This window comes from Carya illinoinensis, chromosome 2 (genome assembly GCF_018687715.1).
Source record: "Carya illinoinensis cultivar Pawnee chromosome 2, C.illinoinensisPawnee_v1, whole genome shotgun sequence".
Lineage (NCBI taxonomy): Eukaryota > Viridiplantae > Streptophyta > Magnoliopsida > Fagales > Juglandaceae > Carya > Carya illinoinensis.
Genome location: NC_056753.1, coordinates 36,888,277 through 36,913,937, shown reverse-complemented (window position 1 = coordinate 36,913,937; position 25,661 = coordinate 36,888,277). Strand labels below are relative to the sequence as shown.

The window sequence follows — 25,661 nt, the reverse complement described above, 5'->3', positions numbered from 1 at the left end:
CCCTTCTCCGGAGGAAGCATATTCTTTGCCTCCATGGTCGGGTATCGAATCCTTGGAAATTAAAAGTGTCAAGGATGAGCCAATGAGAATGTACAAGTTTAGTGCCAAGCAGAGAGCAAATGCTATCAACATCGGGGAGGAAATGGGGAGAGAAAACGCGGGGAGGGAATGAGGAGAGAGGGAAAAGAAAATTGACCGGTAGATGAAATAAAATAGAGTAAAATAATATGAAAATGAGTGCACAGTAGCACTTCAAATATAAAAGACCGGGTGCATTTACTGTAGGTCAAAGTTACCCATTTCTAGGTTTGACTAATCCAATGCAGCCCTTTTTTTTACATATTCATCTATTTTTACATTTGGCTTGGCTTTTGATGAAGTCAATGACAATGCTCTTACCCTTAGGAAGAGAAACCCATGGCTTTGTCCCCTTGCCAAATGTTGAACACATTGCCCATCCGAGTTGCAGACTCATGCCTAGTGGCATCTTGAATATGGACAGTCTCAAAGCTTCCTGAATAAGGACAGTCTAAAAGTCAAATGACGTCATTTCAAAATGAATTAATAACCCTCCAAATCTTTCATTTTCTTCTCCACGTCTTCTTTCTCTCTGTAACTTTCTTCTTCTTCCATGACATACAACGGTGTGATGCTTTTTTTTTTTAATTCCTCATCCTTCATAGAAGATGCAGATGGTAGATCAAAGACTGCATCGACACATGCCGAGACCGATATAATCGGTTTTCTCTCCCCAAACTGGTTTGGCCGGTTTAATAAATTCATGGCAAACATTGGTTTGACATCGAAACCAATGCCGAATCGGTGTATAACCCTATTTAAAATATTCCAAACCCAACTTAATATTTATCTTCAATTAAAAACTAAGCCCAACAAAGGCCCACGAAAAATATTCTGAAAATTAAATTAAATTTTCATATTAAGGGCATAAAAATAAATTTAATTACTGCATAGTAGGGTTATAGAAGCTTAAAACAAAATAAAGTTATAACACATCAAACCCAAAGGCACATGATGGGCGGCGACAACAAGCAGAGGCTTACCCAATTACAACCCAACCAGAGACATAATGATGCAAGGTGTGACGACAATAGGCTAAGGGTGGAGGGTGGCCCGCGAGTTCTGTGATGGTTAGCGTGCTCTCTCTACCCCTCTCAAGCTCACTCTCTCACACCTCTCTCTTGGGCAGCCATTGCCATTCCTTCAAGAGTTTTTATTTTTTATTTTTCCCTCTCTACAGACTCCCTTGCACCTCATTTGTACTCGTGAAATTGGTGCTGGAATTTTTGGTAGGATTTCGGATTTTGAGTTGCTGAGTTGAACCCAACGTAAGCACCAGTTTCCTTTTTCACTCTCTCCCTTTCTCTTTTTCTCGCGTTCCGTAAAAAATTCTGGATCTCTATCTTATTTTCTGTGTTTTACCCAGCCGAATTTGTCGTAGTTGGTGGGTATCACAGTAGTATTTGGGTGACTGGGTCACTCCCGTATCTCTAGTTAAAGTCGACCATAGTGCATCATTGCCTTCCAACGATAGCTTTGAATTTTCTCTTCCTCCTCGCGCCGGTAAGCACCCTCACCGTTAATCCTATTGTTTTATTTATATATTTTTTATATAAATAAAATATAAATTATTTTATATAAATATAAATATAAATATATAAAATATATATATAAATAAATATGTGTTTTACATACTAGGTCAAATAGAGTTTTCTCAACCAACAGGCTGTCATACCAATGTTTCATTAGTTTTCAGTGATAAACCAGTTCCTTCAAATCCAATTGCACTAAAAAAATTCACCAAAAACATGCTAGGCTACTGAGCAGGTAAAAGAATTTGTTAAGTTGCTGAAGTTATAAAGAATATGAACCTAATAGAGGCCAATAGATAACCAATTAAACGAAAAAGGAAGCAAGAAAAAGAACTGATGCACTCAACATGATGCTTTTGATTGTATATGAAAAAATACATATCAATCCATCTTGGAGCATAATTATTTATTTTAGGCACTTGTAAATAGAGTAATTTATTTATTACAGGCACCTGCAATGTTAAATACAGATTGTTTAGTGCTTCTTAACAACTATAGCACTACAGCTTCTTCATCTCTTTTCTTCTCATTCTTTCTCCTGTGCACCTCTTTCATTCTCTTATCTTTAGTTTTGTAACAGAAGCAGCATATCTGTTACAAAAAATACTTTAGAAGAAGAAAACACAATAATTGTATAGTCATATTTATTAAATCAAATTATATTAACATATTAAGAATAATAACAAATCGAATAAATAAATCAATATTTATAAAATCCAAAATTGAACAGAACAAAATATTACAGGGATTGAAATATCTTAGAGTAATACTACATGCAGTCGTAGAGTTTGTAAATACCGCGCAATCGCTTTGAAAAAGAGTGGGGTCCACGGTTAAAACATTAGTTTTTTTTCATGTGGATTCCTTATTAATTTACTTTTCTCAAAGAGATTACGCAGCGCTTGCATAACCACGACTGCAAATATCATTTCTCAATATCTTATTACCAATGTTTTTAGTAACACTATTTATAGTATTATGAATATCAAATTTGTTATTAATATAATATTTATTATTGAACAATTAATATCACATTTTAGAAATATGAAACTTGTTATTAGTATCAGATTTCTTATTGAAGGAATAAATTTATCCAAAAATTAAAAAGAAAAAAATTTACATTTGGAAATGATATATCTAAACAAATCATTAATAAAAGAAAAAAATTAATATATAACTAACTCAACATAAAGGCAAATAAAATCTTGTATAACATTAATTTTTTTTAGATTTTATTTGTATTACATTTTATTTCTTCTTTTAAAAATTAGATTAATTCTTTCTAAAATTTATTGATCTATAGAGCCCAAAAATTAAAGAACCACAAAAATCCAACACACCCATTCCCTCCTGCGAGGCTGTCTAAAATGTATTCCCTAATTTTTTTTTGGCTTTTCCTCCGTCTGCTTCTCAGAAAACTCTCTCTCTCTCTCTCTCTCTCTCTCTCTCGTTAATCTCTCTTTCTTTCTCTCTCTTTCTCTTTCTCTGTTCTCTCTGTCTCCTACCCTCACCATCATCCTACAAACCGCAGCGTGCCCCTGCTGTGAACCCCACCAACGCCAACAGCAGCGTGCCCCTACTCTCAAATCGTGTTCTCCCCTGCTCTCAACCCCTCATTCTCCACCTTAATCACAAGCACACACTCTGCAGCGCACCAATTTCAGTCCGAAGAGGAGTGTACGGCATTGGGTTCTTCTTTTCTCATTCTGACGGAGACTAACTCGGCGAATACGACGTCGTTTGCTTCGTCGTCCTCACCATCGTCAAGCACAGACTCTTCGACGACAACAACAACAACAGTGAGGAAGACGAGGACCACTGCCTAAACGAACACCACCGTTGTTCTTCGTGGCATGAGTGATTGATTTCTAACTCTACTATTTCATAAAAACCTTCGAAAAGCTAGGATTTTTTTTGAATTTCTATGTAAATCTGGATTGTTTGTGGTTCTTTTCCTCTCTTCATCGGTTGTTGACCGTGCTTCTCCTCCTTTCTTTGTTTTATTTTTTCTCTCTCTGTTTCTCTCCATTGTTGCAGATCGGTCCGAAGCTCCTCCTCCATTTTCAGTCAGGTCTGGCCTTGAGTTTCCCTGCTCGCCACCTCCATTTCTTTACCCATTTTCTTTCTTCGTGCTTTGTTTTTTACTTCAACCCGCGCCCTGTTTTTAGCCCAAAACGTGAGCTTCATTTTGAACTTCTTGTTGATTTTTGGGTCTTGCCGTGAGCCACATTTCCAGCTATCATCTTCCAGATTGATATGAACTTATTGCTTAGAAGAGATAAGAAGAATTAAAGAAGAGAGAAGTCGAAGAGAGAGATAAGGAAAGGAATTTGGTTTTGGAGAGAGAAACGAATGAGAATAGAGAAACATAAAGGTGACAGAAATTAAAGATAATAACTGACAAGGGTAGTGATAGGTAGGACTCATCTGCTAAGTGCATTTCAAGTTTTTTTATTTTTATTTTATTTTTTAAAGTATTTTTTTAATATTTTTAATTATTAAAAATATATAATTTTATTAATACTCATTTTTTAATTATTAAATAAATTAAAAATTAAAAATTAAAAATTATAAAAGGAATCAAATACAAAAATAAATAATAAATAGGTTCTTGTAGAATAGTAACTCTCATTTTTTAATAAGAATAGCGGTTAAATAGTCCTTTTATAATAGAGATATATGAATATTTTTAAGATTTATATTAAAAAGAATTATTAAGTTTTTCGGAATGTATAATTTTTAATATTGAACTACTAAAATTGCAGAACCCTCGAAGGATTGAACTAACACAATAAAGAGGAAACGGCGGCTGTTCCTAACTCATGGACTCCGACTCACCCAACCGTAGCAGCGCGTTAACGGGCACGCGCTTCTCCGATCTCAACCCTTCACTCTCTGACCCGGTCCTACAAACCCTAACCCAAGCTGGCTTCGAGTTCTGTACGCCGGTCCAAGCCGCCACCATCCCCTTACTATGCAGCTACAAAGACGTGGCCGTAGACGCCGCCACCGGCTCAGGTAAAACCCTAGCCTTCGTGGTCCCACTCGTCGAGATCCTCGGCAGAACCAAAACTCATCCTAAACCCCGCCAGGTTCGTTTCTCTCTATTTCTTCGTCATTGTTTCCTCTAAATTATTTTTTTGGTTGCTGAGAATAATCCGGAAAATTAAAGAGAATTTCGGGTCTGGCAGGTAATGGGGATAATTATCTCGCCCACCAGGGAGTTATCGTCGCAGATATATGATGTTGCGGAGCCTTTCGTTTCGACACTACCAAATTTTAAGTCTGTGTTACTCGTTGGGGGAGTGGAAGTGAAAGCTGACCTGAAGAAAATAGAAGAGGGAGGAGCTAATTTATTGGTCGGCACTCCGGGCAGAATATACGACATAATGGAACGCGTCGACGGCTTGGACTTTAGGAACCTCGAGGTATTTGTTCTAGTAACTTCACTATCCTGATTATTAGGTTTGGTCTTGTCGTCTCAATATTTACCGCGGATACTATTACTATGTTATATGCTGGGATGACAGAATCTGAATTCATAGTTGGGATTTTAAGAACTATTCCGTAGAAATGTCCAGCGAGTAGTTTTATTTTTGATCGGTATAGTGTGTGCGAGAACACAATCTCAATTAATCCCGGGGTGCATGGGCAAATGCTACTCGGGTAATTCTAGGGAAAGTTCTCTCAATCCGGTGGCCTCTAGAAATTGTTTGCGAGGATTCGAACCTTCGACCAAGGCTTTTATCACTTGAGCCAACCCCTAGGGGGTGAATAGTTTATTAATCACGTAAGGGCTATTTTAGGGTTTGAAATCTGTACTGAAAGTTACCTTAAATGTTTCTATAGGATTGCAACCTTCGTGGCATCTAGCAGCATTTAACATGTGTCGCTACAATTTTACTTTGACATTTCTGTTACATTTTAAATGACTAGCAATAATGTTCTATTTCTGTAAAATGCATGGCTAGTGCTGAACTTGACTATACTTTTTTGAAATATCCACCGTGTGCTCTTGAGATGCTATAGAATAATATGATCGTGCAGTTTATATGCTATTTTTCTTGATTGGTACAGATTCTGATTTTGGATGAGGCTGACAGGCTATTGGATATGGGGTTCCAGAAACAGATTAATTCCATTATATCTCGTTTACCAAAGCTTCGTAGAACTGGTCTTTTTTCAGCTACTCAAACCGAGGCGGTTGAAGAGCTATCTAAAGCAGGGCTGAGGAATCCTGTAAAGGTTGAAGTTAGGGCAGAAACAAAGCTGGTGAATGGTCCTTTATCATCAGGACAACTTAACTTTTCGAAAACACCTTCAGGCCTTCACAACGCGGTACATTACATTTCCAGTTGATTTACCTCCATTTTGTGAAATTGCACTTTGACTTGGATTACCCGTTGGTTTAGTCTTAATGTTGTCTGACTGATGCTTTGACTATATCAGCAATTGGTTGGTTCATGAAGGTGTTTGTGTATATGGTGTTGTTTGAGAATGTATGTACATTTAGTTTACTGGATGCTTTCCTTGATGGCTTCTTATTCTATATTTTTTACACAATTGGGGAAAAAGAAACTGCGCCATCCTTATGAAGTCATGTTACTTGGAACTTCATTTTAAGTGGAGTTGAAGATAAACTTTAAAAATGGATGATTTATGGTGCTGTCATGTTCTATGATTGAGAACATTGAGAAACATTTTCAACCAAATGTATAAGAACATCTGATACTCACGCCAGAAACCATGTAAATTTTATTACATTCTACTGTTTCTCTTCAAGAGTTGCGCCTTTATCTGTCCTTCATCAATCACTTAGTTTTAAGTTGAAGTTTCAATTTTTCTTGCAGTACATGGAATGTGAAGCAGATAAGAAACCATCCCAGCTTGTTGATCTTCTTATCAACTACAAGTCAAAAAAAATTATAATGTAAGTTATGCCAGCATATTATGGCTACCTCATTTACTTATAAATATATATATATATATATATTATGGTTACCTCATTAGAGTACAGTTCATAAAATTATTTTTCTTGCCTTATGCAGATATTACATGACTTGTGCTTGTGTTGATTACTGGGGAGTCGTTCTTCCACGCCTTTCTGTTTTGAAGGGGTTCTCTTTGATCCCATTGCATGGGCAGATGAAGCAGGTAATATTAGCACACTGAGTCAATATCGAGGAGTAGCATTTTATGGACTAATTGTGGATTTCCTGATTTATCATGATTGTAGACTATGAGGGAAAAGGCATTAGCTTCATTTAAAGCCCTTTCAAGTGGTATTCTTTTATGTACCGATCTCGCAGCACGTGGACTTGACATTCCAGATGTTGATTGTATCCTGCAGGTAGCTTAATAACTACCTAGATTGGTGTAGCCTATCTGTTATGTTATCTTTAAAGACATATTCTTTTTTTCTTTTAAATTTTACTCTTAAAGCTAAGTGTTAAGTGGTGATTTATCTATTGGTTGCTCTTACAGTATGATCCTCCTCAAAATCCAGATGTTTTCATACACAGAGTTGGCCGAACTGCCCGGATGGGTAGACTAGGAAATGCCATTGTTTTTCTTTTGCCAAAGGTGAAAATCTTAGATCAGTATCCATGTGATAATTAAGCTCTATTTTCATTCATTTTTCATTTTCTGGTTTTAATTTAAGATGAGAATATTTTTAGTTCCATTCTTACAGGAGGAAGCTTATGTAGAATTCCTACATATAAAAAGGGTTTCTCTTGTGGAGAGGAAATGCTCAGATGAGGCTCCTGAAGTTGTTCCTCAGGTAAGCATGAATTTGTACCACTCTCTCTCTAGTCTCCACCTTTTTAATGCAAACAGACTCCTTTGGATTGAGTGGCGCTATCTGCAGCAAAATGAGAAGGTCCTTAAGCTTGTTGAATATCTAACTCTTGTCAAGTCCATCAAGCTTCACAGTGATTATATGGAATTCTTTCCCAAAACTGACAATGACAGCAAAAGAGAACATTCGTATCTTATCTCTATGGGATTAAATTTTAACTCCATTTTTTCTAATTTTGATTTGGTGAATAATTGATCCAACCTGAATTCAAATCTTGTTTCAGATCCAGTCTGCAGCCAAAAAGGACCGTGATGTCATGGAGAAAGGAGTCAGGGCATTTGTTTCATACATTCGTGCATATAAGGAGCATCACTGCTCTTATATTTTCAGGTGACTAACAGGCCTTCATCTTTTACTACAGTGCTGTTTGTCTTTAACTATTTATTAAATCATTATCATTTATTTATCCAGGTGGAAAGAGCTTGAAATTGGGAAATTGGCCATGGGCTATGGCCTATTACAGCTCCCTTCAATGCCTGAAGTAAAGCACCACTCACTTTCAACCGAGGGCTTCACTCCAGCTGAAAACATCAATTTGCAGGAGATCAAATATAAGTAAGGCCTCTTCATATCATGAATGTAACTTTTTGTAAAAATAGTTTTAAGATGATTTTAAGTCCCCAACAGGCAATTCAATATTGGTAGTAATAAAAGATGAAACCTCTTATTTTATTATTTGGATTGTCTTTCTATAAAGAACCTAATCTATTGGTTTTGTGATTTCACGAAAAGAATTGGCTTTGTTAGTGACCTATGTCAACTGAAGACATAGTTAGGAACATCTCTTGGGACTGAAAAGGGACAACATAGAGGAAAATATAAAGAGAATAAATCTTTTGATAGTAGGCTACTCACCCCGAAATATAACCATGGTTCCATATTAGAACTGGCAAACAAGTGATTATTGATATGAAATGTATTTATTTTTATCACGTATAATTTTTGTATGAAACCAGTAAACCTATCATTCCGCATGCCTTGTGCATGTAGTGTGATGAATTTTGTTTCCTGCAATTTTCCATGTAAGCCTGTGCTTATGGCCTGTCATTGATGATTCAGAGATAAATCTCGTGAGAAACAAAGAAAGAAGAATCTGCTAGCAAAGAAAGAAGCACAACAGCGAGAACCAAAACCCGATAAGCCCAAGAAAACCACAAAGCCTGCAGCTACCATAATGAGGAAGAAAACAGCTAAACAGAGACGTGCTGCCCAGACAATTGAAGATGAAGATGATTTGGCACGAGAATACCGCCTGCTGAAAAGGCTTAAGAGGGGAGCCATTGATGAAGGTGAATTTGCTAGGTTAACAGGAACTGACGAGTTACTTTGAAGTGCGTGATGATTGTTCCTGTTTCGGGCATGAAAAGATTCGGCAAGGCCTCGAGGAAAATAGGCAAGGCCTCGAGGAAAATAGGTTTCAGTGTCGAAACAGTTATTTTGCTTAGATGTCATGCTTTCAAGTATTTTTATGTATTTTTTTTTTTGGGCTTAGATGTCATGCTTTTAAGTATCGTTGGTCTTGTTTAATCGGACGTAGAGATTGTAGCATGCATGAATCGAGAATTGTAGGGGAGTAGGAGTAATGATACTCGCACGGATAAAACAAAGGTACATATATACACACGAGCTGATATCATAATGAGCAGTACACATTTCATTTTCTAAATTTGAGGCAGTAAGGCCGGTTTGGATATTTAGCTTAGTTAAGATAAGTTGAGTTTTTTTTTTTTTTTTTTATGAATAATAATAAGTTAAGATGATGAAATAAGTTTTGTAAGGTCTACTTAAGATGAATTTATATGTATTTAAATTTTAAGATAAATTTTTTTATATTTATGAGAAGTTAATTAAGATGAATTTTTTTTATATTTATGAGAAGTTAAAAAGGTTGTGAGTGCTACATGTAAAGAGATGTTGAATTGAAAAAATTGTAGGTCTAACGTGTAAAAAGATTTTAAGTTTAGATGAATTTAGTGATTTGAGAGTTAGATGTTATGATATAAAATTTAGCTTAAAATTAAATTGATATCAGTTTAGTTCAATTTCAATTCACGTTTCAAACAAAGTTAGTAGGAGAAAAATCTATTTTATTATGTGCACTTCAATTTATTGAATTTTTTTTTATATTACCATTATAATAAATTTTATAATAAGCCTATTAAGCGGGGTATTGACACAAAAATAGAAAGACATGTCTTAGTCCTCGCAACGACAATAGACTCGAGAGAGTCTTGATAATACAATAGAATTTTGTTATATACAAACAAAATTATTTATTAATCTGCGTATCAATATTGATTTTTTCATATTTAAAAGTTAAATTAGCACTGTTTTTAATAAAATCTATTTTTTGACCAATCACAATAAATTAGTACATATTAGTGTACAAGTGTGATTGTAACTAGACTTTTTCAATACAATAATACTCGATCAGGAGTATTTTCCTCTCAATTCAAAAGGGTTCGTTTCATCACATATGAGGCAAATGTCCACATCGGGTAGAATGTCGTTTAATGAAATGAATCGTCTTATCAGTTCGTGCACGGGTTTAGGGGGACTATATATGGAATTTTTTAAAAGTTTAAATAAAATATTATTATAATATTAATTTTTAATATTATTTTTATTTTAAGATTTAAAAATATTGAATTATTTTTTATATTTTGTTTAAAAATTTTAAAAAATTATAATAATAATTAAATGAGATGAAATTATCGTTTATCCTGATATATAGAATTGAGTTTTGTTACTTATTATCTTCATATATTATAATTATTTTATTTTTTATTTTATTTTTTTTAAATTAACTCAATTCTCCTATTTATTATTCATATATTATATATTTTTTAAAAAAATTAAAAAATTATATATATTATGAAGATAATGAGTAAAATTTTTTTATAAAAATTAAATCCAATTGTATGAGAGTAAATTAGTGCCATGACCTTTTTTTCTTTTCTTTTTTTCTAAAGAGAAATTTGCTTTTCGCTTGATATTTCACAGAGGGGCCGCGTAGCGTGGAATGCATAAGGAAGAGAAGAATCAGTTTATAAACATCCCAAAAGCAAGCAGCGAAAGCCTTCTTTAGATGGCGTGAATGGCGTGAGTGGCAAGGCAGAAATACTTTCATTTCACCTGCTTCCTTCCTGTTTATTCTTTTTATCAAGAGCGAGCGACATAGATATTGCAGATAGAGACACTATGGAGAGGGCTCTCTTTTTGCTTCTCCTCCTGCTTTCGTCTCAATTAGCCGATTCAAATGCCGAAGAAGCTTTCGATGTTCGAAAACATCTTTCTACAGTGACCAGGTCCCGTCCCCCTTTCCTCGCCTCCACTAGTTCATATGTTAATCGCAAATAAAATATATTATACATGAATTAATCTTCGTGTTTTAGCTTTTTTAGATTTCTTTTTCGGTTCTTGTAGAATCCGCCTTAATGTTCGCGTATACCACTTTTTCAGTTTTGATACGTAGTGGTGTGTAGTCTGGTACTGATCTTTTGACTTTATTATTCTGTTCGGATGCCGAGAAATTTGAGGAAAAGGATCGAAAGTAGAATTCTTGTTTTTATATCTTATCTTGTTCTGGTATCTATGACTAGTGTATAAAATGACGATAACAAACTCTGAATAGAAAATGAAAATAGTCTCGAGTTTTGAAAGTTGTCTTGTGATCAGAGGCACAGAAAAGTGGCCTCATTTGCTGTGTTGGCATGGCTTCTCAGTATTGTCCTTATGTGTGTGCTGTGCGTGTGCTTGTTGGTGGAAGACAACAACATCTAATTTGGCGGAGTCGCCTGATTAATAAACTATGTTAATTGATTTTTCATGCAGATATGGTTTCGGGAAACCCGCCAACAATTACTTTTCGCCTTCCAATGTTCCTGATGGATGTATTCCCATCCACTTAAATCTTGTGGTAATTGTACTTCACAGGTTTTAGATTGCCAATGCTTTTTTTTTTTTCATTTATTTTATTGTTTATGCGTCTTGTTTCATAGATCATGTCGCTTGATATGATGTCAAACTTGAATGTTCTGTACTTATCGGAGAATGTTAGGGGAAAATGGAGAAGGGTGGAGCTCAGGCTCCTCTGATGCTATTGTTAAGGGGAGGGCCAAGAGTGGGGGAAGTGAAGAAATCAAAACTTAAAATTCTGAACACAACATTTAAGTAAGAGAGAGAGAGAGAGACAGAGAGATTTCTTCATAGAGACATCAGTGTGAGTGCGGTAGTGCAGCTTGGATTAACTCACTATAGAATATAATTAAGTTTTCTCAACATTTTAATATCAGGTGACCTTAAGAAAGTTTCACGTGTTATTGTGTTATTTTGCTGGGATAAACCTTTTATTTCAGGGCCTCAAACAATTAGGGGCCCAGTCAAAGATCATTTATGTTTCTACAGACCCAAAAACATCCCTAATGCAGCTTTTATTGTCAGGCAAGGCATGGAACTCGTTCCCCTACTAAGAAACGGATAAGAGAGTTGGACAATTTGGAAGCTCGTCTAAAAGTACTTACAAGGGATGCAGAAGAACAGATGTTGTCTTTGCAGAAGGTTCCTTCATGGTTAAGAGGATGGAAATCTCCTTGGAAAGGAAAGATGAAAGGTGGAGAATTAATTAGCAAAGGAGAGATTGAACTGTATGATCTTGGAATCAGGATTAGAGAAAATTTTCCAGATGTGTTTAATGAGGAATACCACCCGGATGTATATGCAATAAGGGCAACTCAAGTGAGCTGTTCTTTTAGTTTTCTTTCTTTCAATCATGTGAAAGTGCATTCTTTTAAATGTTTCCTCAAGCTTTTGCTATGCTCAGATTCTAGAACTGATAGCAAATTATTCTATGTGCTGCCTTATTCTCATTTATCATTTTGGAGTTCTGGTTATGGGACTTTTGAGGGTCGTGATTTAATACCAATTAGTTTCTTTGGGTGCTGAGGTGCTAAAATGATCAAGGTTGATTGCATCATTTTGGCTGTGATTATGGTCTGGGACTCTTATTTTTTCCTCCCTTCAGAACCTTTAAAATCATGTATCTCTGTGTTCTGATGACATAGGTTCCTCGGGCATCTGCTAGTGCTGTGGCATTTGGAATGGGACTCCTCAGTGGGAAAGGCAGTCTTGGACCAGGACGTCATCGAGCATTTGCTGTTACTAGTGAAAGTCGTGCAAGTGATATATTGCTAAGGTTTTATGATACTTGTGAAAACTACAAGGTATTTATGCAGTATTGGATTTCATAGACCCACCTAAACATATTCAACAACAAAGCATGACATTCAGTATTAAAAATGTATATTATAGAAGACATTACAACTGTTCATACTTAATCTGATGTAGAGAGAACTGCCTATGAGTCGTTAAAGGAATTAGGCCTTCCTATATGTTTGAATTCAAAATCATGTCAACTTGTGTTATAGTAGGAGCATTCTTGTGTGCAACTCTTATTTTAGTTTTTTTTTTTGTTACGGACAGCATACTCTTCCTTTTGTTGAAAGAAACTTTTCTTTACTGCCTTTATCCATGTCGCCTTTTCTTGTCCTTAAGGAAACTTTAAAAGATATTTCATGTAACCATATTGAAAGATCTGTTTTTCATCTCATTTAAAAAATGTGTCACCTAAAGTTTTCTCTTTGGAAGAAATTGCCGTTCCTTATTCTTTTGATAGAACAATTAAGGTGGGGAAGACCAGAAGTTGATATTCTCTACCTAGACATGGTATCATAACACCCTTATCCACTGGAGAAAAGAAATTGGCGTTAGTTTGGTTATGGGCTTGATATCTCTTAGAACCAATTACCACATATTTGAACAGTACGTGGTCTTTTTCTTTGTGTGATCTTGAGCATGTCTCAATAATATTTTAGGCACTGTAGCTATCAGCAAAAATTCATTAATAGATTTATAAAGAAGGCCTTGACAAGTTCAAGGTATGTCTTCATATTTTTTCTGTAATAGATGTTTAATCATAAATCTCATTGCAATCTGTAGTGCTTCATGTGTCAATTTGCATGTGCTGGTGCAGGACTTCAGGAAAAGGCAGGAGCCTGCTGTTGATAAGCTTAAGGAACCTATATTAGATGAAATCACCTCTGCATTAGTAAGTCGATATGGACTAAATTTTACAAGGCAGGATACTTCTTCTCTCTGGTTTCTGTGTAAACAGGTGATCAACGTTTTCCTCTCTTTCAGTTTTTGTGACCAGCCTAATCCTGGCTATTGCATGTGTATGGAAGTAATCATGTTGTCGCTCAGTTGCAATTTTTCTCTGTTGCAATTGTAACACTGCTTTTTCAATTTTCCAGCAAGCATCATTGTTGGACATTACTGATGAAGCTTGTAGTCTCTTCAGCCCATCCGAGGTACATGAGATTGCTCATGTTATTAAATATATTATTCTAGTTACTGTGTGATTGGTTCCCTGATAGCCTTGTGTGATTTCTGCTCTACTACTACCTGTATGAGAAAATAAATGTTGATCTGCAACATCTCCAGCTACAATACCACTTAGTGCATTTGTGATAAATGGTTTGTTGTGTATTGGTAAATGATGTCTTTGTTCTTGCGTTGAAAAGATGGTGATTTGATATTGTAAAAAAATGAATATTTTCCTCCCCTATAATAGTTGAGATCTTTTATGGTAAAGTATATATTTTTTGTTCACTAATTTAAGTTAGGAAATCATCTTGTATCTTCTGCATTTGCTTATTGATGTCCAAAATTTATGGCTGTGTAGGTTTCTTTGCTGGAGTGGGCAGATGACTTGGAGGTGTTTATACTGAAGGGTTATGGTAATTCATTGAACTATCAAATGGGAGTGCCATTACTTGAAGAGGTTTTGCAATCCATGGAACAAGCTATCAAGGCCCAAGAAGGTAACATAGATTTTTGTATTTCACACCAGTGTTCATATTGCATTGCAGCACCTAAAAAAAAAAATGTTCATAGTGCATTACATTCCCTTCTTTGGCTTCACATTCCATGATTGGTTAATTGTTCACTTGTAGAAATTGGCTAGTTTTTTCATGGTACTTCAAAGTGGGGAAGCTCTAGATTAGCACACTAGGCCTAGCGTGAGTGCTAAAATATAGTGTCATAGGCATCTTCCAACACCTTTTTTTTGGCCCCTTGGTGTTGCACCATCGATGTTACTTCCCATTCCCCTCATAGTATGGTGTCATTGTGGTTATTTTTCTTTCTTTATTTCTGCCTCAATTCACTTGAAACCCCTAGGGGTAGACTCAAGTGGTAAAGGCCTTGGGTTTGGGGGTATGCTCCTCCCAGGTCTAAGGTTCAAATCCCCTTAGGGTGCAAACAATTTTTAGCGACTATCAAACCGAGGGATTTTCTCTTTGAATTACCTGAGGTTTAGTTGCGGGAAACTCCTTGTCGAGGGCCTGTGCACCCTTGGGATTAGTAGGGACGTCCCTGGACACCCAGTGCCAATTAAAAAAAAAACACAATGAGGTCACTTGTCCACCAAATAAAAGACGTGTGTAATGTAGGTCAGACTCAGATCTACCAAGCATCTTTACTCGGTATTGATGATAAACTGTGATATGTCTTTCATGTGCTGATGAAAATGTTTATATGTTTACTGCAAGATTTTCATTTTTCAAAAGTGATTGCTTGACCTTATTAAGGTTTTTAAAAGCTTTCATACTTCTCACTGGGCTTTATTCTTTTGCTGCTTCTGTCTGCCCTAGAAAACCTTGCTCATGGAAGTTATGAGAAGGCAAGACTTCGGTTCGCACATGCAGAAACCGTGGTTCCATTCACATGTCTGCTTGGACTTTTTCACGACGGATCTGGTGCGTGCTTAACATTCTGGATTTCTCTTATGATGTGTTTGCGTGTGCATGTGGGCATGTGGGTCTTTTCGTGTCTGTGTGTGAAGCATTTTAAGCATAACCTTTGTGCTTGTGGATAGGTTCTGCAGCTTCTGCTATGGATTTCTTCTCAGCAGGTTTATCTTTATTATTACAGGATTTCAACAAATACAGAGGGAGCAACCCTTGGAACTCCCTCCAAAGCCACCCCAAGAGAGAAATTGGAAGGGTAGCATTGTGGCACCTTTTGGTGGGAATAACATGCTGGTTCTGTACAGCTGTCCAGCTAACTCTTCAAGCAAATACTTAGTGCAAGTACTGCACAATGAAGTCCCCATTCCAATGCCGGTGAGTATTTTTTGTTTCATTCCCCTCCACCCTTCAAATTTGTAGTTATGGATTCTTATATATGGGTTTTATATCCATATTTTATATTTATGATGACAGACTACAAAAAATATTAATTTTAACGTTAATTTACTGAATGCATAATTACCCTGTCATCTTTTATCTGCCCAATTTTTTATTTCCACTTCTATCAAGCTGTAGCACATCCACTTATTGTTGCAAGTCCATGTATGCCTTTCTGATGTATGTTGATTTTGTTTGCTAATATTATGTTTCGTCTCATTAAATAGGGTTGTGATGGTTCTGATATCTGTCCATTCAAGGTTTTTAAGGTACTAATATAATCCAACTCTAATGCGTTGGGAGACATTCCTTTACCATTATCCTTTATCGTTATGCTGACTGTAGAACTAATTTAATTTTGTGCCTTTATTCAGGAACGAATAGTTGCTCCTCATCTTAAAACTGATTATCATACAGTCTGCCGTGTGAAGCTGACAAAAGCGAAGCAGAACCCTTCTATAATCAGTAGGTTAGCAATGCTGTTCCGTAGGCTCTTGCTGGGAAATGATGATAAATGGTCTCGCAAAGATGATTTGTAGTAACTCTTTCAAGAAGGAAGTATGAAATACTCTTTTGTTGTTGGCACCGTCTTCGTAACTTTATATATGGCCTTAGCCAGCTCTTTCTAGCTAACAGAGTACGATATTGGATGGCTTCCACTGCTAATGCCGAAAATATTTATCGTGACTTGAGTTTTCTAGTTCTAACCTTAAGTCCTGAACCAGAAGTTTTAATTCTGGAGTATTGGAGGTAAGGAGAGTGATGTTGTATAATTTGTTTTCAGATTGTGTGGTGGCTTTACTCCTAACGCCACTACTCGAAACACAACATAACGGATTCCTTAAGTCCAGGCTTCGCTTGATTTAAGTACCTTCGGAAGTGGGTGTCCTCTTTTAGTTTTAACAGGAAAGTGTTTGTTCTCAGAGGAGAGCAATGAATGTAAATAAGATTTTTCTCAATTTTACTGAACCCCTATAATTTATAATTTTCTGAAGCACTCGTGACATCTGAAGAGAGTCTACTGCCGGGAGATGCAGAGATATATATATATATATATATATATATATTTATGGGTACTTGTAAATTGTGATGGCGAACCGAATGTTGCAGGGCAGTCACTTTTTAGGTAAAAAGCAAATTGAGATATATGAGCATAGTCATGCACAAGTAGAATGTACAGATACCATTAAAAATACGATTCATGGCTTCATAAATTGGTACGGAGGAGGAATCATATTTCTTCCTTGGCATCCTGCACAAGTTTGAATTAGCAGTTAAAGTAGGTGCCCTCTTTAGAATGACTTGACTAGCAAGTTTAGTAGGTTGCTTAAAGCTACATGTATATAGCTAGCAATTTCCAGCATATAAATTATACTTGTAGTCGTAAGTGTATAAGTATCGTACAATTATTTAAAAAAATGTAAATAAATACGGTCTCACATGAAAAGAAATTAATTTTTTAAAAGTATATTCTACTTTTTTTCAAAATGACTGCACAGTATTTGCATACTTCACGACTGTATATAGTATTACTCTGAATTAATATATCTTGATGTAGTACGTTAAATTGTAAACCTATTTTTGTTGTCAAATAGATCTAACATATCTTATCAAACAATGTTAGTTTATAAATTTATTTTTCTGAAATTTCTTTGTGGTTGCATTTTTTTTTTTTTTTCAAATTTTTTGTTCAAATTAAGCTCTTCTAGCTTCTGGATCTAAACACTGCTTAATTCAAGGAGCCTTCTTTTCGGTCCGAGCTTCTAAATTGAAGAAAAGCAAAGGGCACACTCACTAAGCAAACTGCAAAAGACAGTTCCGGCTAGAAGATGTGGTACTGCACCTACCATCAAAGCCTCTAATTTCAAGCTCACGCCACTCTTGAACCAGCGCGCAGCAGCAACACATTAGATGAGTTAAGAAGTCGTCACACACGCCTGCCTGCGAAACAGGAACCAGATAAATTTATAAGCTAATATTGTTTTGTCACCTTCATACTAAAAGCTAGCACTTCTTTGATCACGAAGGAAATACCTCTATGTTAAAATGTTCACGTAGTTTCTTTCTCATGCAGCAAGTGTAGCAGCAACAACCGCAGAAGAGGGAGTATGCCATTAGATCATTGATTGCGCGCTCGCGGGCTGTATCGATCTCAAAATGCAAACATGTACAATTTCATGTTAACAACTAGCACGTTAGGGAAAGATGATTCCAATACCATGAATCGACATGCATGCTATGCGCTCACATATTTTCCCTTGTGACACCTTGTTAGCTATCCATGAAAATGTTCCACAGGGATAGACGCAGGTCTTCAAGCCTGTTAAAATAATTAGATTTATATATATAAATATCATTTCGTAACAATCTGTTGTGCTAGAAATTCAAAACCCACATTATAATTATTAGTATTTTGTATACTAACTTAAACAAGGATCCCTGCTACAAGCGAAGAGATCAGCCTGCCACTCGGATTGCTTTAAATCAGGGTCCTCATAGCTGGATTTCGCATTGGATATGTACCTGTACGTGGCATAATTTCGTGAACCCACTTTGAAAACTTGGTTAATGAAAATACTAGCATAGAAATTTAATTCTCTCGATTACCCTGATATCACATAAGTTGGTTCGTTGACAAGAAGTTTCTTCATCTTCTTACCGGGGAGATCGTTAACAACATTTTCCGTCACATCAATAAGATGCTCAATCACCCGGCATTGATCGGCGTCATTATTCGTTCGTGAGCACAGCAATTCGATGTTTAATTTGTCTTTCTCCTCTTGGAGTGCTTCATCAAAATCTAGTTCAGGGTACCTACGAGATAGGGACTTCTCCAATATGTCCGCGTCTTTCTTTGTCCGATTCGGTTTGAGTATAACATTTTGGGCCTCCACATCCACTTCTTCGAGGGTGTATTCTCTTTGATCCTCTTCAATCGCCTGCAGTCCTTCCTTTAGATTCTGGGTTCATTTCTTGAATTATTTAGCTGCTAATTACATAATGTATTAAATACTTTGTAAAGATCAGGAAAAAGAAGTTAATTGGGTACCCCTTCTTCAATTCCATTCGTTTAGGGAACCAATTACATGTGTTAGATATTTGATTCCGTTATAGCAGCTCCATGTTACTTCTTTATTACACAAACTATAACAACATATACGCAAGGACGACGACAGTCATGATCATTATATTAATATATGGTGTAGAGTGATAGCTTTTATCATTTAAATATAGAAAACATATACATGATCTACAGGTCTAATTATAAATTATAATGCACTAAACATAAAAATCTATGGCGGCATCCCATCAAATTAATTAGGAAAATATTCAAGTTAGACGGATCATCATGTGTACCTGCATCCGAAACTCGTGGACCAAGGAAATCAAGGGCACGAGACGAAGAAAGTGATCGATCTCGTCCTGGACTTGGCGGAATTGATACACTACGTTCCACCCCATGGCAAGCATGTACAGACAGCTTTTGTCCCTGCAGCTCTCCACCAACCGGAGTGCTTTCCTCAGTGCCTCCTCCAAACCATCCAACGGCTCCTTGGTGGCTGGCAACTTCGTCAGGTCTGTCGATTTTAGCTTCTCCAACAAGTTCCCTATCAGCCTCACGTGCTCCGACAGTTGCTCGCAGTTCGTTCGGTGTGTCGTGGCGTTTTGGGCCGATGACATAATGATGATCATGTTAGCGAGGTTTAACGCCTCCAGTGCTCCTGCTGCCGATGCCTGTGGAAAGCTTGCCATATGATATATGCTGCTGAGTCGGGTGTGCCCTGCGGGGATTGACTGATCATATATTCATATAAAATTCCAGACGGGTGTAGATATAGTAGTGATCGTCTAAGAGGTTTCTTAATTTTTGGTTTTGGTTACTTTATTTTCCTCCTGTTTCTTTTAGCTTTTGCTTTTGTTACGTTCCTCTTTGTTGGTTACGCTTTGAAACTTGAATGGACAACCGACGTAGTACTGTTACCGAACGTGTATTCCTAGACCAGACTATGTGTGAGAATATACTGTATAAAAATTCATCATCTCTACATTATATATCATATCAAAAAATTCCCAATAATATATATTATAAGAATAATTAGATCAAGAACTCTGTTGGAAAAAATATATATATAAAAGAGGCCCTCATGACCGGATGCGGTGAATATAAAGCATTTACACCCTCCAATAAAAAGATTACATATGCAATAAAATATAGTAGATTACATATACATTTCATATGTGGTGCCGATCTAATTAGCCGGTGTGAAATTGGATATTACACCTGACCGGTTGTAAACTTCTCTCTTGTAAATAATATGAATTGCTTAGTGTCAATTTTTTATTAAAAGGTGTAAAATCGAACTTCATGCCACATCCGGTTTGAAGTTTTTTTCTATATATAATACTAGGTGCAAATTTTAAATATATAAATTTTGTGTATCAAGAAAAAATTATTTTTTTCACACTTTTTTATGATATGATAACTTTTTTTTATAAATAAGTTCAATTGAAGATAGTATTTATTATTATTATTTTGTTTGTTTGATATTTTTTAGATATTAATATATTTTATCTTTTATCTTTTTTTGTTTGAGATCTATTTTATTGTTTTAATTTCTTAGTTTTAATTTTTCTGAATTATGGAATTTTAGATATCTTTTTGTCATTTGATACCTTATAATCTTTATATGTATGATATATAAATAGCCTAGTAAGTGATGCGTGTAGATCATTCATTGGTGTTGATGTGCACCTAAAAGGAATTCTAAATTTTATAACGAGAAGGATAGTTTCAAAATTTTTCGTTTCGATGGTACATTATATATCTTTGATATTGCTAGAGACACTAAAAAGATTCTCCCGAATTGTTACCAAATGTGATTATTATTTATTTTTTTATTTTTTAAATATTTTAAAAAAAATTCACAACATCACTTAAAAAAATTTACTTAATCACTAAGTAAAAAATAAAACACAAGAACTAATTTGATACCCTGATAACAGCCTACGGATTCTGTTATCTATAGATGGGAGTGTCCTACTCCTAGCATATGGTAAAATATTCGGATTTAGAGCAGATGACAACATTGGCTGGTTAATTCATAAACTTTGTGATAATATCATTAAAATTAATATTTATAGAAATAGTTTTAATAAAATACAATGAATTTCTGGTGAAAATGGAAAATATTTAATAAAACATATTACGAGACGGATGAGAGCGTTATTTATTTAGAGTAATATTATATATAAGTATTAAATAAATAAATTCAATATAAGAAAACAAATTTTCTTAATAAAAAATAACATTTTATAAAATAAGGTCTATTTTTTTTTTAACTATGACTTATAAAAAATCTATTTAAGCGAGAACGGACCGTAATCACCGATCCTCCTCCTCTCTCTATATTTAAGAACCAAAAAAAAGAGACATAAACCCTTGAATACTCTGTCGACTTCCTTTCACTGATTCAGCACTTTGCGATGGCATCGCACACCCCGAACTTCGAGTGCCGAATGTACGAAGCCAAATATCCAGAGGTAGACATGGCGGTGATGATTCAGGTCAAGAATATCGCCGATATGGGTGCTTACGTCTCCTTGCTCGAGTACAATAACATCGAGGGCATGATCCTGTTCTCCGAGCTCTCCCGCCGTCGGATTCGTAGTGTGAGTAGTCTCATTAAGGTGGGTCGAATCGAGCCCGTTATGGTGCTCCGGGTCGACAAGGAGAAGGGCTACATCGACCTTAGTAAGAGGAGGGTTTCCGAGGAGGATATCCAGGCATGCGAGGAGAGGTACAACAAGAGCAAGCTCGTCCACTCTATCATGCGTCACGTTGCCGAGACTATGTCCATCGATTTGGAGGTGCTTCTATAATAGTTTAATAAATCTCATTCCGATAATTGCTCGCTGAGAATTTTGACTACTAGGGTTTTACGTTTTTTTCCCCCTTTTGTTTTGGTTTTTCTGTGAATTTGTAACTTTCTCAGTGCGTTTGATTGTGGTTGGTAGGTTTTTAGTTTGTTTTTTCCTGAATATTTCAGAATTTCAGGTTTAGACAGAATGGCCTTTAGGCTTATGATTTTGCGGTTTTGTGTTGCGAGGGTTTTGTGAAATATTCAGGTACTAGTTTACCGGACGAGGTTAGATGGGGCTTTAGTGTTCTTGGGTTCTTCAAAATACTGAAAGATTCTGATGTTCGGGAGGAGAATGTATAGGTTCTTGAGAAGAGCTTGCAAGCTAGATTTTGCATACTAGGCTTGTGATTTTGGGGTTTTGTGTTATGCTTGTTGAAAATTTGAGGGGAGCATTAACTTTAGTTTAACAGAATGGAAAACTTACTATAAAGATGCTGATTAATTTGGTTTGATCCGTTGAATTTTATTTTATTTTAGTTTTTTTCCTTTTCCGACTGATTTCAATGGTGTGGCAATATGTTGCTTGGGTTTCTGTTTCTAGAAATTGAATTTGTGCACTCTTTGGGTGCTGTGAGAACAGAGGAAAAAGGAAAGAATCTCAGCTTCGTATCTGATGCTTATCTGTTTGGTTTTGAGAATAAAAAACTCATCTTTACAAAGATGTCCTATAGGACTTGTATTTAATTGATAAATGTTAGGGGTTAATTATTCCGAGAGCCGCCAGGTTCACTTTTCAAAGGAACATAGCAGTTGCCGGTATCTTTTTAGAAATTTACAGATGGATTATGTCTTCTTTGGCTTTTGATATTTTCTTTTTGCTTGGGTTCTCCTTGTTGACAGTTGGGGTGCTGAGAAAACTGTACAGAAGTGCCAGAATACCTCAAATAAGCACGAAACTTGTATTAGGCCTAGTTGTTTGTACCAGCAATAATTAGGGAAAGGGATTCCATTGATTTAAGGAAGTTTCCAACCCCCCCCCCCCCCCCTCTCCCTCAAGGCCCGTCTAATTAAGAGCAAGTCAGAGTAATTGCAAGTGTGGCCGTGTAACATGTGTGTTGTAATTATGAAGCTAGATTCAATTTTCGGATGGAGCGCAATGAAACTTGCTACTTCTCTTTCTGCAAGCATTTTGGTTATCTTTCCACTGTTTTCTACCGGACCAAAAAGTCTCATTGTTTGCTTTCATAATTGGTAGGTTGCAAAATGTATAAAGTAGGGTATCAATAGTGCATGGGGAATTGGCACTTAGTAGTAATTGGAATCATTTTTGCGGTAATCCATACAAAAAAACCATTCTAGCGGTAATCTTAGGCAGTTCTCTTTTGCAACTTGCAATTGTTTCCAAGGATGCATTTCCATACAGAATCAAATATGGGGATTTAATTGCCAGTTGAACCCATTGTAGTGAACCTGCCATTATGCATAGAAGTTCTGCAGTATGGATTTTTTAAGCTGTAAATTTGATTTTGGATCATCGAAAAAGCATTTTTATAGACCAGCATGAGATATTGTTTAGTGCTTCTTAATTTTTTCATAATGCATTGGTGCTTAGATATTGTTCTCATTTGACACTGGTAACTCAAGCATGATATATCAAACTTGCAATATTGGATAATTCATGCTAGTCCTTTCCATATTGCATTTGTAACGATTTTTTTTTTTTTTTAACTAATGGTGATGGTTACATATTGTTCTCATTATTTTCATGGTTATTACTGAATGGAGCTCCCTTGTTTCAGGATCTGTATATCCATGTGGGCTGGCCTCTATACCGGAAATACGGTCATGCTTTTGAGGTGAGAATGTTCACTAATTTTTCGAGGTGATCGTTATCTTCTGAATTTGCTGTTGGGAAGCTAACTATTCATGTTCAGGCGTTCAAAATAATGGTGACTGATCCTGATTCAGTTCTGAATTCTCTAACCCGGGAAGTCAAAGAAATTGGCCCTGATGGACAGGAGGTAAATTATGTCTGTGTAATGTGTTATTGCACCTTCTTCTTGTCCATGGCTAAAGCCTCTTTTCTTTTCGTTTTACAGGTGACTAAGGTAGTTCCTGCTATGTCAGAGGAAGTGAAAGAAGCACTGATAAAAAATATTAGGAGAAGAATGACCCCACAACCTTTGAAGATTCGGGCTGACATTGAAATGAAATGCTTCCAGTTTGATGGTGTTATTCACATCAAGGTCTTACTTAAGTTTGCTCTTGATGAGTGGTTATTTTTAAATGCTTTAGATTTATTGTTTTAAGTTATGCTTCAGTTGCGAGGTGATATTGTGTTTACAATGTTTTAATTTTTTACTTCACAGGATGCCATGCGACAAGCTGAGGCTGCTGGCAATGATGACTGTCCTGTGAAAATTAAACTGGTTGCTCCTCCACTTTATGTTCTTACCACTCAAACTCTCGACAAGGTTTGTGCATACCCTCACATGGGTGTTTGATTGATAATATACTTACAAAAAATTATATACACAGAGACAAATCTGTCTGTTATTTAAACTAGTCAGCTAATTCAATACAATATGATTCTGTGTGAACTTTGTCAACAATGGAACTGATCAACCAAACAACAGAAGTTATCATCTTTCCACTGGTTTCTTGGTTCGTTCATTTTGAATCATTCAATTCTATTTGAGAAATGCTTGGGCAAACCGCCCCCCCCCCCCCCCCCCCCCAAAAAACAAAAAACAAAAAAACAAAAAAACCCCAAAAAAAACACCTAAAAAAAAAGAGAAAAGAAAATGCAGTGGCTCTCGTATACACCACCCAATCTCCTCTCTCTATTTCTCTATCCAACCGTAATATACATTCTTATCGTTCCACTAGTTAACTAGTGAGTTGCTAATTACTTTTTAATGAAATTTGACTTATTTTCTGGATTGACCAGGAGCAAGGAATAGCAGTTCTCAGTAGAGCCATTATAGCTTGCACTGAGGCAATAGAAAAGCAGAAGGGCAAACTCACAGTGAAGGAGGCACCCAGAGCGGTTAGTGTCACTTTTAACTTTAATGTTGATTTTGCAGTTTGTTTGATATCCAGTGAAATTCAGTTGACAACTTCTAAAGGGAGAACCTCAGAACTTGGTGTATCTTCTAACACCAGCATGGCAACATTTTTGTCTAAATTAATCTTGACTTGGCATAGCAACTGTCATCTTTCTTTCTGGATCTGATATGCTGCACTAAATTAGGTGAGTGAACGAGATGATAAACTACTTGCTGAGCACATGGCTAAGCTACGGCAGGATAATGAAGAGATTAGTGGTGATGAGGATAGTGAAGAAGAGGAAGACACGGGAATGGGAGAAGTTGACGTGGAGAATGCTGGTACTGGCATAACAGACTGAAACGGTTTAGGGGCCAGCTAAATTTTGTTTTTGTGTTTTCTTTTAATCTAGCTCTGTTTATGGTTGTATACAACCAACCAATTCCCAAAATCTGCATTATTGACGTGTTTTGCGAATTTACCAAGTGATTGAGCAGTTTCTCAAGTGGGAAACATTATTACCACACTATTCCAAACCTAAATTGTTCGTGCTTTTGTGGGCAATTATCTCTTCCCCTGCGCATGGGCCGCTGATTCATACAAGTATATGATTTTTGTTGTAATTTAATTTGTGTAAACGGGATGTTTTACACCCTTCAATAAAAAAGGTAACGAGGAACAGAAAAAAGAAATTAGAAGAGGTCAGGTCGGTACCCGATCGGCATGCCTTTGTTGAATAAAGGAATCATAGATACTACTTGGCTGTACAATGCTATTTCCAGAATGAATATGTTGGAGCTGAGGACTGCTCTTACTGCAAACCTAACCTGGGTTTGGCTAAATTGAGCATTCCCACTCATGTACTAGTAATGGTCGGCAACTTAGATGGTTCTCAGTAAAATTTTAAAATTTAAACTTAAAATTGCAACGGCATTTTAACTCATCTTTATTATAAATAATTCCAATATTCTGAGTATAGAGATTACGCGATGCTTAATTATTGAGATTCTCTTTAATTGTTTGATGGAGTCAAATA

At 36.1% G+C, this 25,661-nt stretch overlaps 4 protein-coding genes across 8 annotated transcripts; 3 read left to right on the top strand and 1 right to left on the bottom strand.

Annotated features, from left to right (window-relative positions):
- Positions 1-1,205: 1,205 nt before the first annotated feature.
- LOC122301532 (DEAD-box ATP-dependent RNA helicase 18) lies at positions 1,206-9,136 on the top strand. Of its 4 annotated transcripts, none has more exons than XM_043112927.1 (13): positions 1,206-1,346; positions 1,445-1,581; positions 4,376-4,702; positions 4,802-5,038; positions 5,688-5,948; positions 6,461-6,540; positions 6,659-6,764; positions 6,847-6,960; positions 7,095-7,193; positions 7,303-7,392; positions 7,694-7,800; positions 7,882-8,025; positions 8,530-9,136. In XM_043112927.1, exons 3-13 carry the CDS (start codon positions 4,433-4,435, stop codon positions 8,798-8,800), a joined length of 1,779 nt encoding a protein of 592 aa, XP_042968861.1. In that variant the 5' UTR covers positions 1,206-1,346; positions 1,445-1,581; positions 4,376-4,432; the 3' UTR covers positions 8,801-9,136. The 4 variants fall into 4 exon arrangements, with proteins under 4 accessions (XP_042968861.1, XP_042968862.1, XP_042968863.1 ...); XM_043112928.1 differs by lacking the exons at positions 1,206-1,346; positions 1,445-1,581 and adding exons at positions 3,042-3,461; positions 3,648-3,681; XM_043112929.1 differs by lacking the exons at positions 1,206-1,346; positions 1,445-1,581 and adding exons at positions 3,042-3,467; positions 3,648-3,681.
- A 1,337-nt stretch (positions 9,137-10,473) lies between these two features.
- On the top strand, positions 10,474-16,349 carry LOC122301529 (multiple inositol polyphosphate phosphatase 1). The gene is made up of 11 exons (XM_043112923.1): positions 10,474-10,778; positions 11,305-11,389; positions 11,914-12,207; positions 12,534-12,692; positions 13,502-13,642; positions 13,782-13,838; positions 14,213-14,351; positions 15,183-15,287; positions 15,463-15,653; positions 15,944-15,985; positions 16,091-16,349. Exons 1-11 carry the CDS (start codon positions 10,672-10,674, stop codon positions 16,253-16,255), a joined length of 1,485 nt encoding a protein of 494 aa, XP_042968857.1. The 5' UTR covers positions 10,474-10,671; the 3' UTR covers positions 16,256-16,349.
- Positions 16,350-16,675: 326 nt separating this feature from the next.
- LOC122301530 (protein MID1-COMPLEMENTING ACTIVITY 1-like) lies at positions 16,676-19,569 on the bottom strand. Of its 2 annotated transcripts, XM_043112924.1 has the most exons (7): positions 19,074-19,569; positions 18,324-18,676; positions 18,142-18,239; positions 17,965-18,036; positions 17,751-17,857; positions 17,564-17,657; positions 16,676-16,968 (listed from the first exon to the last, which is right to left on the bottom strand). In XM_043112924.1, the coding sequence occupies exons 1-7, from the start codon at positions 19,467-19,469 to the stop codon at positions 16,916-16,918; spliced, it is 1,173 nt and encodes a 390-aa protein (XP_042968858.1). In that variant the 5' UTR covers positions 19,470-19,569; the 3' UTR covers positions 16,676-16,915. The 2 variants fall into 2 exon arrangements, with proteins under 2 accessions (XP_042968858.1, XP_042968859.1); XM_043112925.1 differs by lacking the exon at positions 16,676-16,968 and having other exon boundaries at positions 17,315-17,657; positions 18,324-18,655.
- A 1,537-nt stretch (positions 19,570-21,106) lies between these two features.
- LOC122301528 (eukaryotic translation initiation factor 2 subunit alpha homolog) lies at positions 21,107-25,189 on the top strand. Its single transcript, XM_043112922.1, has 7 exons — positions 21,107-21,584; positions 23,377-23,433; positions 23,512-23,598; positions 23,677-23,823; positions 23,947-24,051; positions 24,528-24,626; positions 24,831-25,189. The coding sequence occupies exons 1-7, from the start codon at positions 21,201-21,203 to the stop codon at positions 24,984-24,986; spliced, it is 1,035 nt and encodes a 344-aa protein (XP_042968856.1). The 5' UTR covers positions 21,107-21,200; the 3' UTR covers positions 24,987-25,189.
- Positions 25,190-25,661: the final 472 nt, after the last annotated feature.

Excerpts from the sequence above, each read along its gene's own strand:
- LOC122301532 (XM_043112927.1), top strand. The coding sequence starts at position 4,433 with ATGGACTCCGACTCACCCAACCGTAGCAGCGCGTTAACGGGCACGCGC. Across the intron at positions 5,039-5,687 it reads TGGACTTTAGGAACCTCGAG|ATTCTGATTTTGGATGAGGC; the intron begins GTATTTGTTCTA and ends TGATTGGTACAG. Across the intron at positions 5,949-6,460 it reads CTTCAGGCCTTCACAACGCG|TACATGGAATGTGAAGCAGA; the intron begins GTACATTACATT and ends TTTTTCTTGCAG.
- LOC122301529 (XM_043112923.1), top strand. The coding sequence starts at position 10,672 with ATGGAGAGGGCTCTCTTTTTGCTTCTCCTCCTGCTTTCGTCTCAATTA. Across the intron at positions 11,390-11,913 it reads CCATCCACTTAAATCTTGTG|GCAAGGCATGGAACTCGTTC; the intron begins GTAATTGTACTT and ends TTTTATTGTCAG. Across the intron at positions 14,352-15,182 it reads AGCTATCAAGGCCCAAGAAG|AAAACCTTGCTCATGGAAGT; the intron begins GTAACATAGATT and ends TGTCTGCCCTAG.
- LOC122301530 (XM_043112924.1), bottom strand. The coding sequence starts at position 19,469 with ATGGCAAGCTTTCCACAGGCATCGGCAGCAGGAGCACTGGAGGCGTTA. Across the intron at positions 17,858-17,964 it reads GGTGTCACAAGGGAAAATAT|CCCGCGAGCGCGCAATCAAT; the intron begins GTGAGCGCATAG and ends AGATCGATACAG. Across the intron at positions 17,658-17,750 it reads GTGAACATTTTAACATAGAG|GCAGGCGTGTGTGACGACTT; the intron begins GTATTTCCTTCG and ends CCTGTTTCGCAG.
- LOC122301528 (XM_043112922.1), top strand. The coding sequence starts at position 21,201 with ATGGCATCGCACACCCCGAACTTCGAGTGCCGAATGTACGAAGCCAAA. Across the intron at positions 21,585-23,376 it reads CTATGTCCATCGATTTGGAG|GATCTGTATATCCATGTGGG; the intron begins GTGCTTCTATAA and ends CCCTTGTTTCAG. Across the intron at positions 23,434-23,511 it reads AATACGGTCATGCTTTTGAG|GCGTTCAAAATAATGGTGAC; the intron begins GTGAGAATGTTC and ends ATTCATGTTCAG.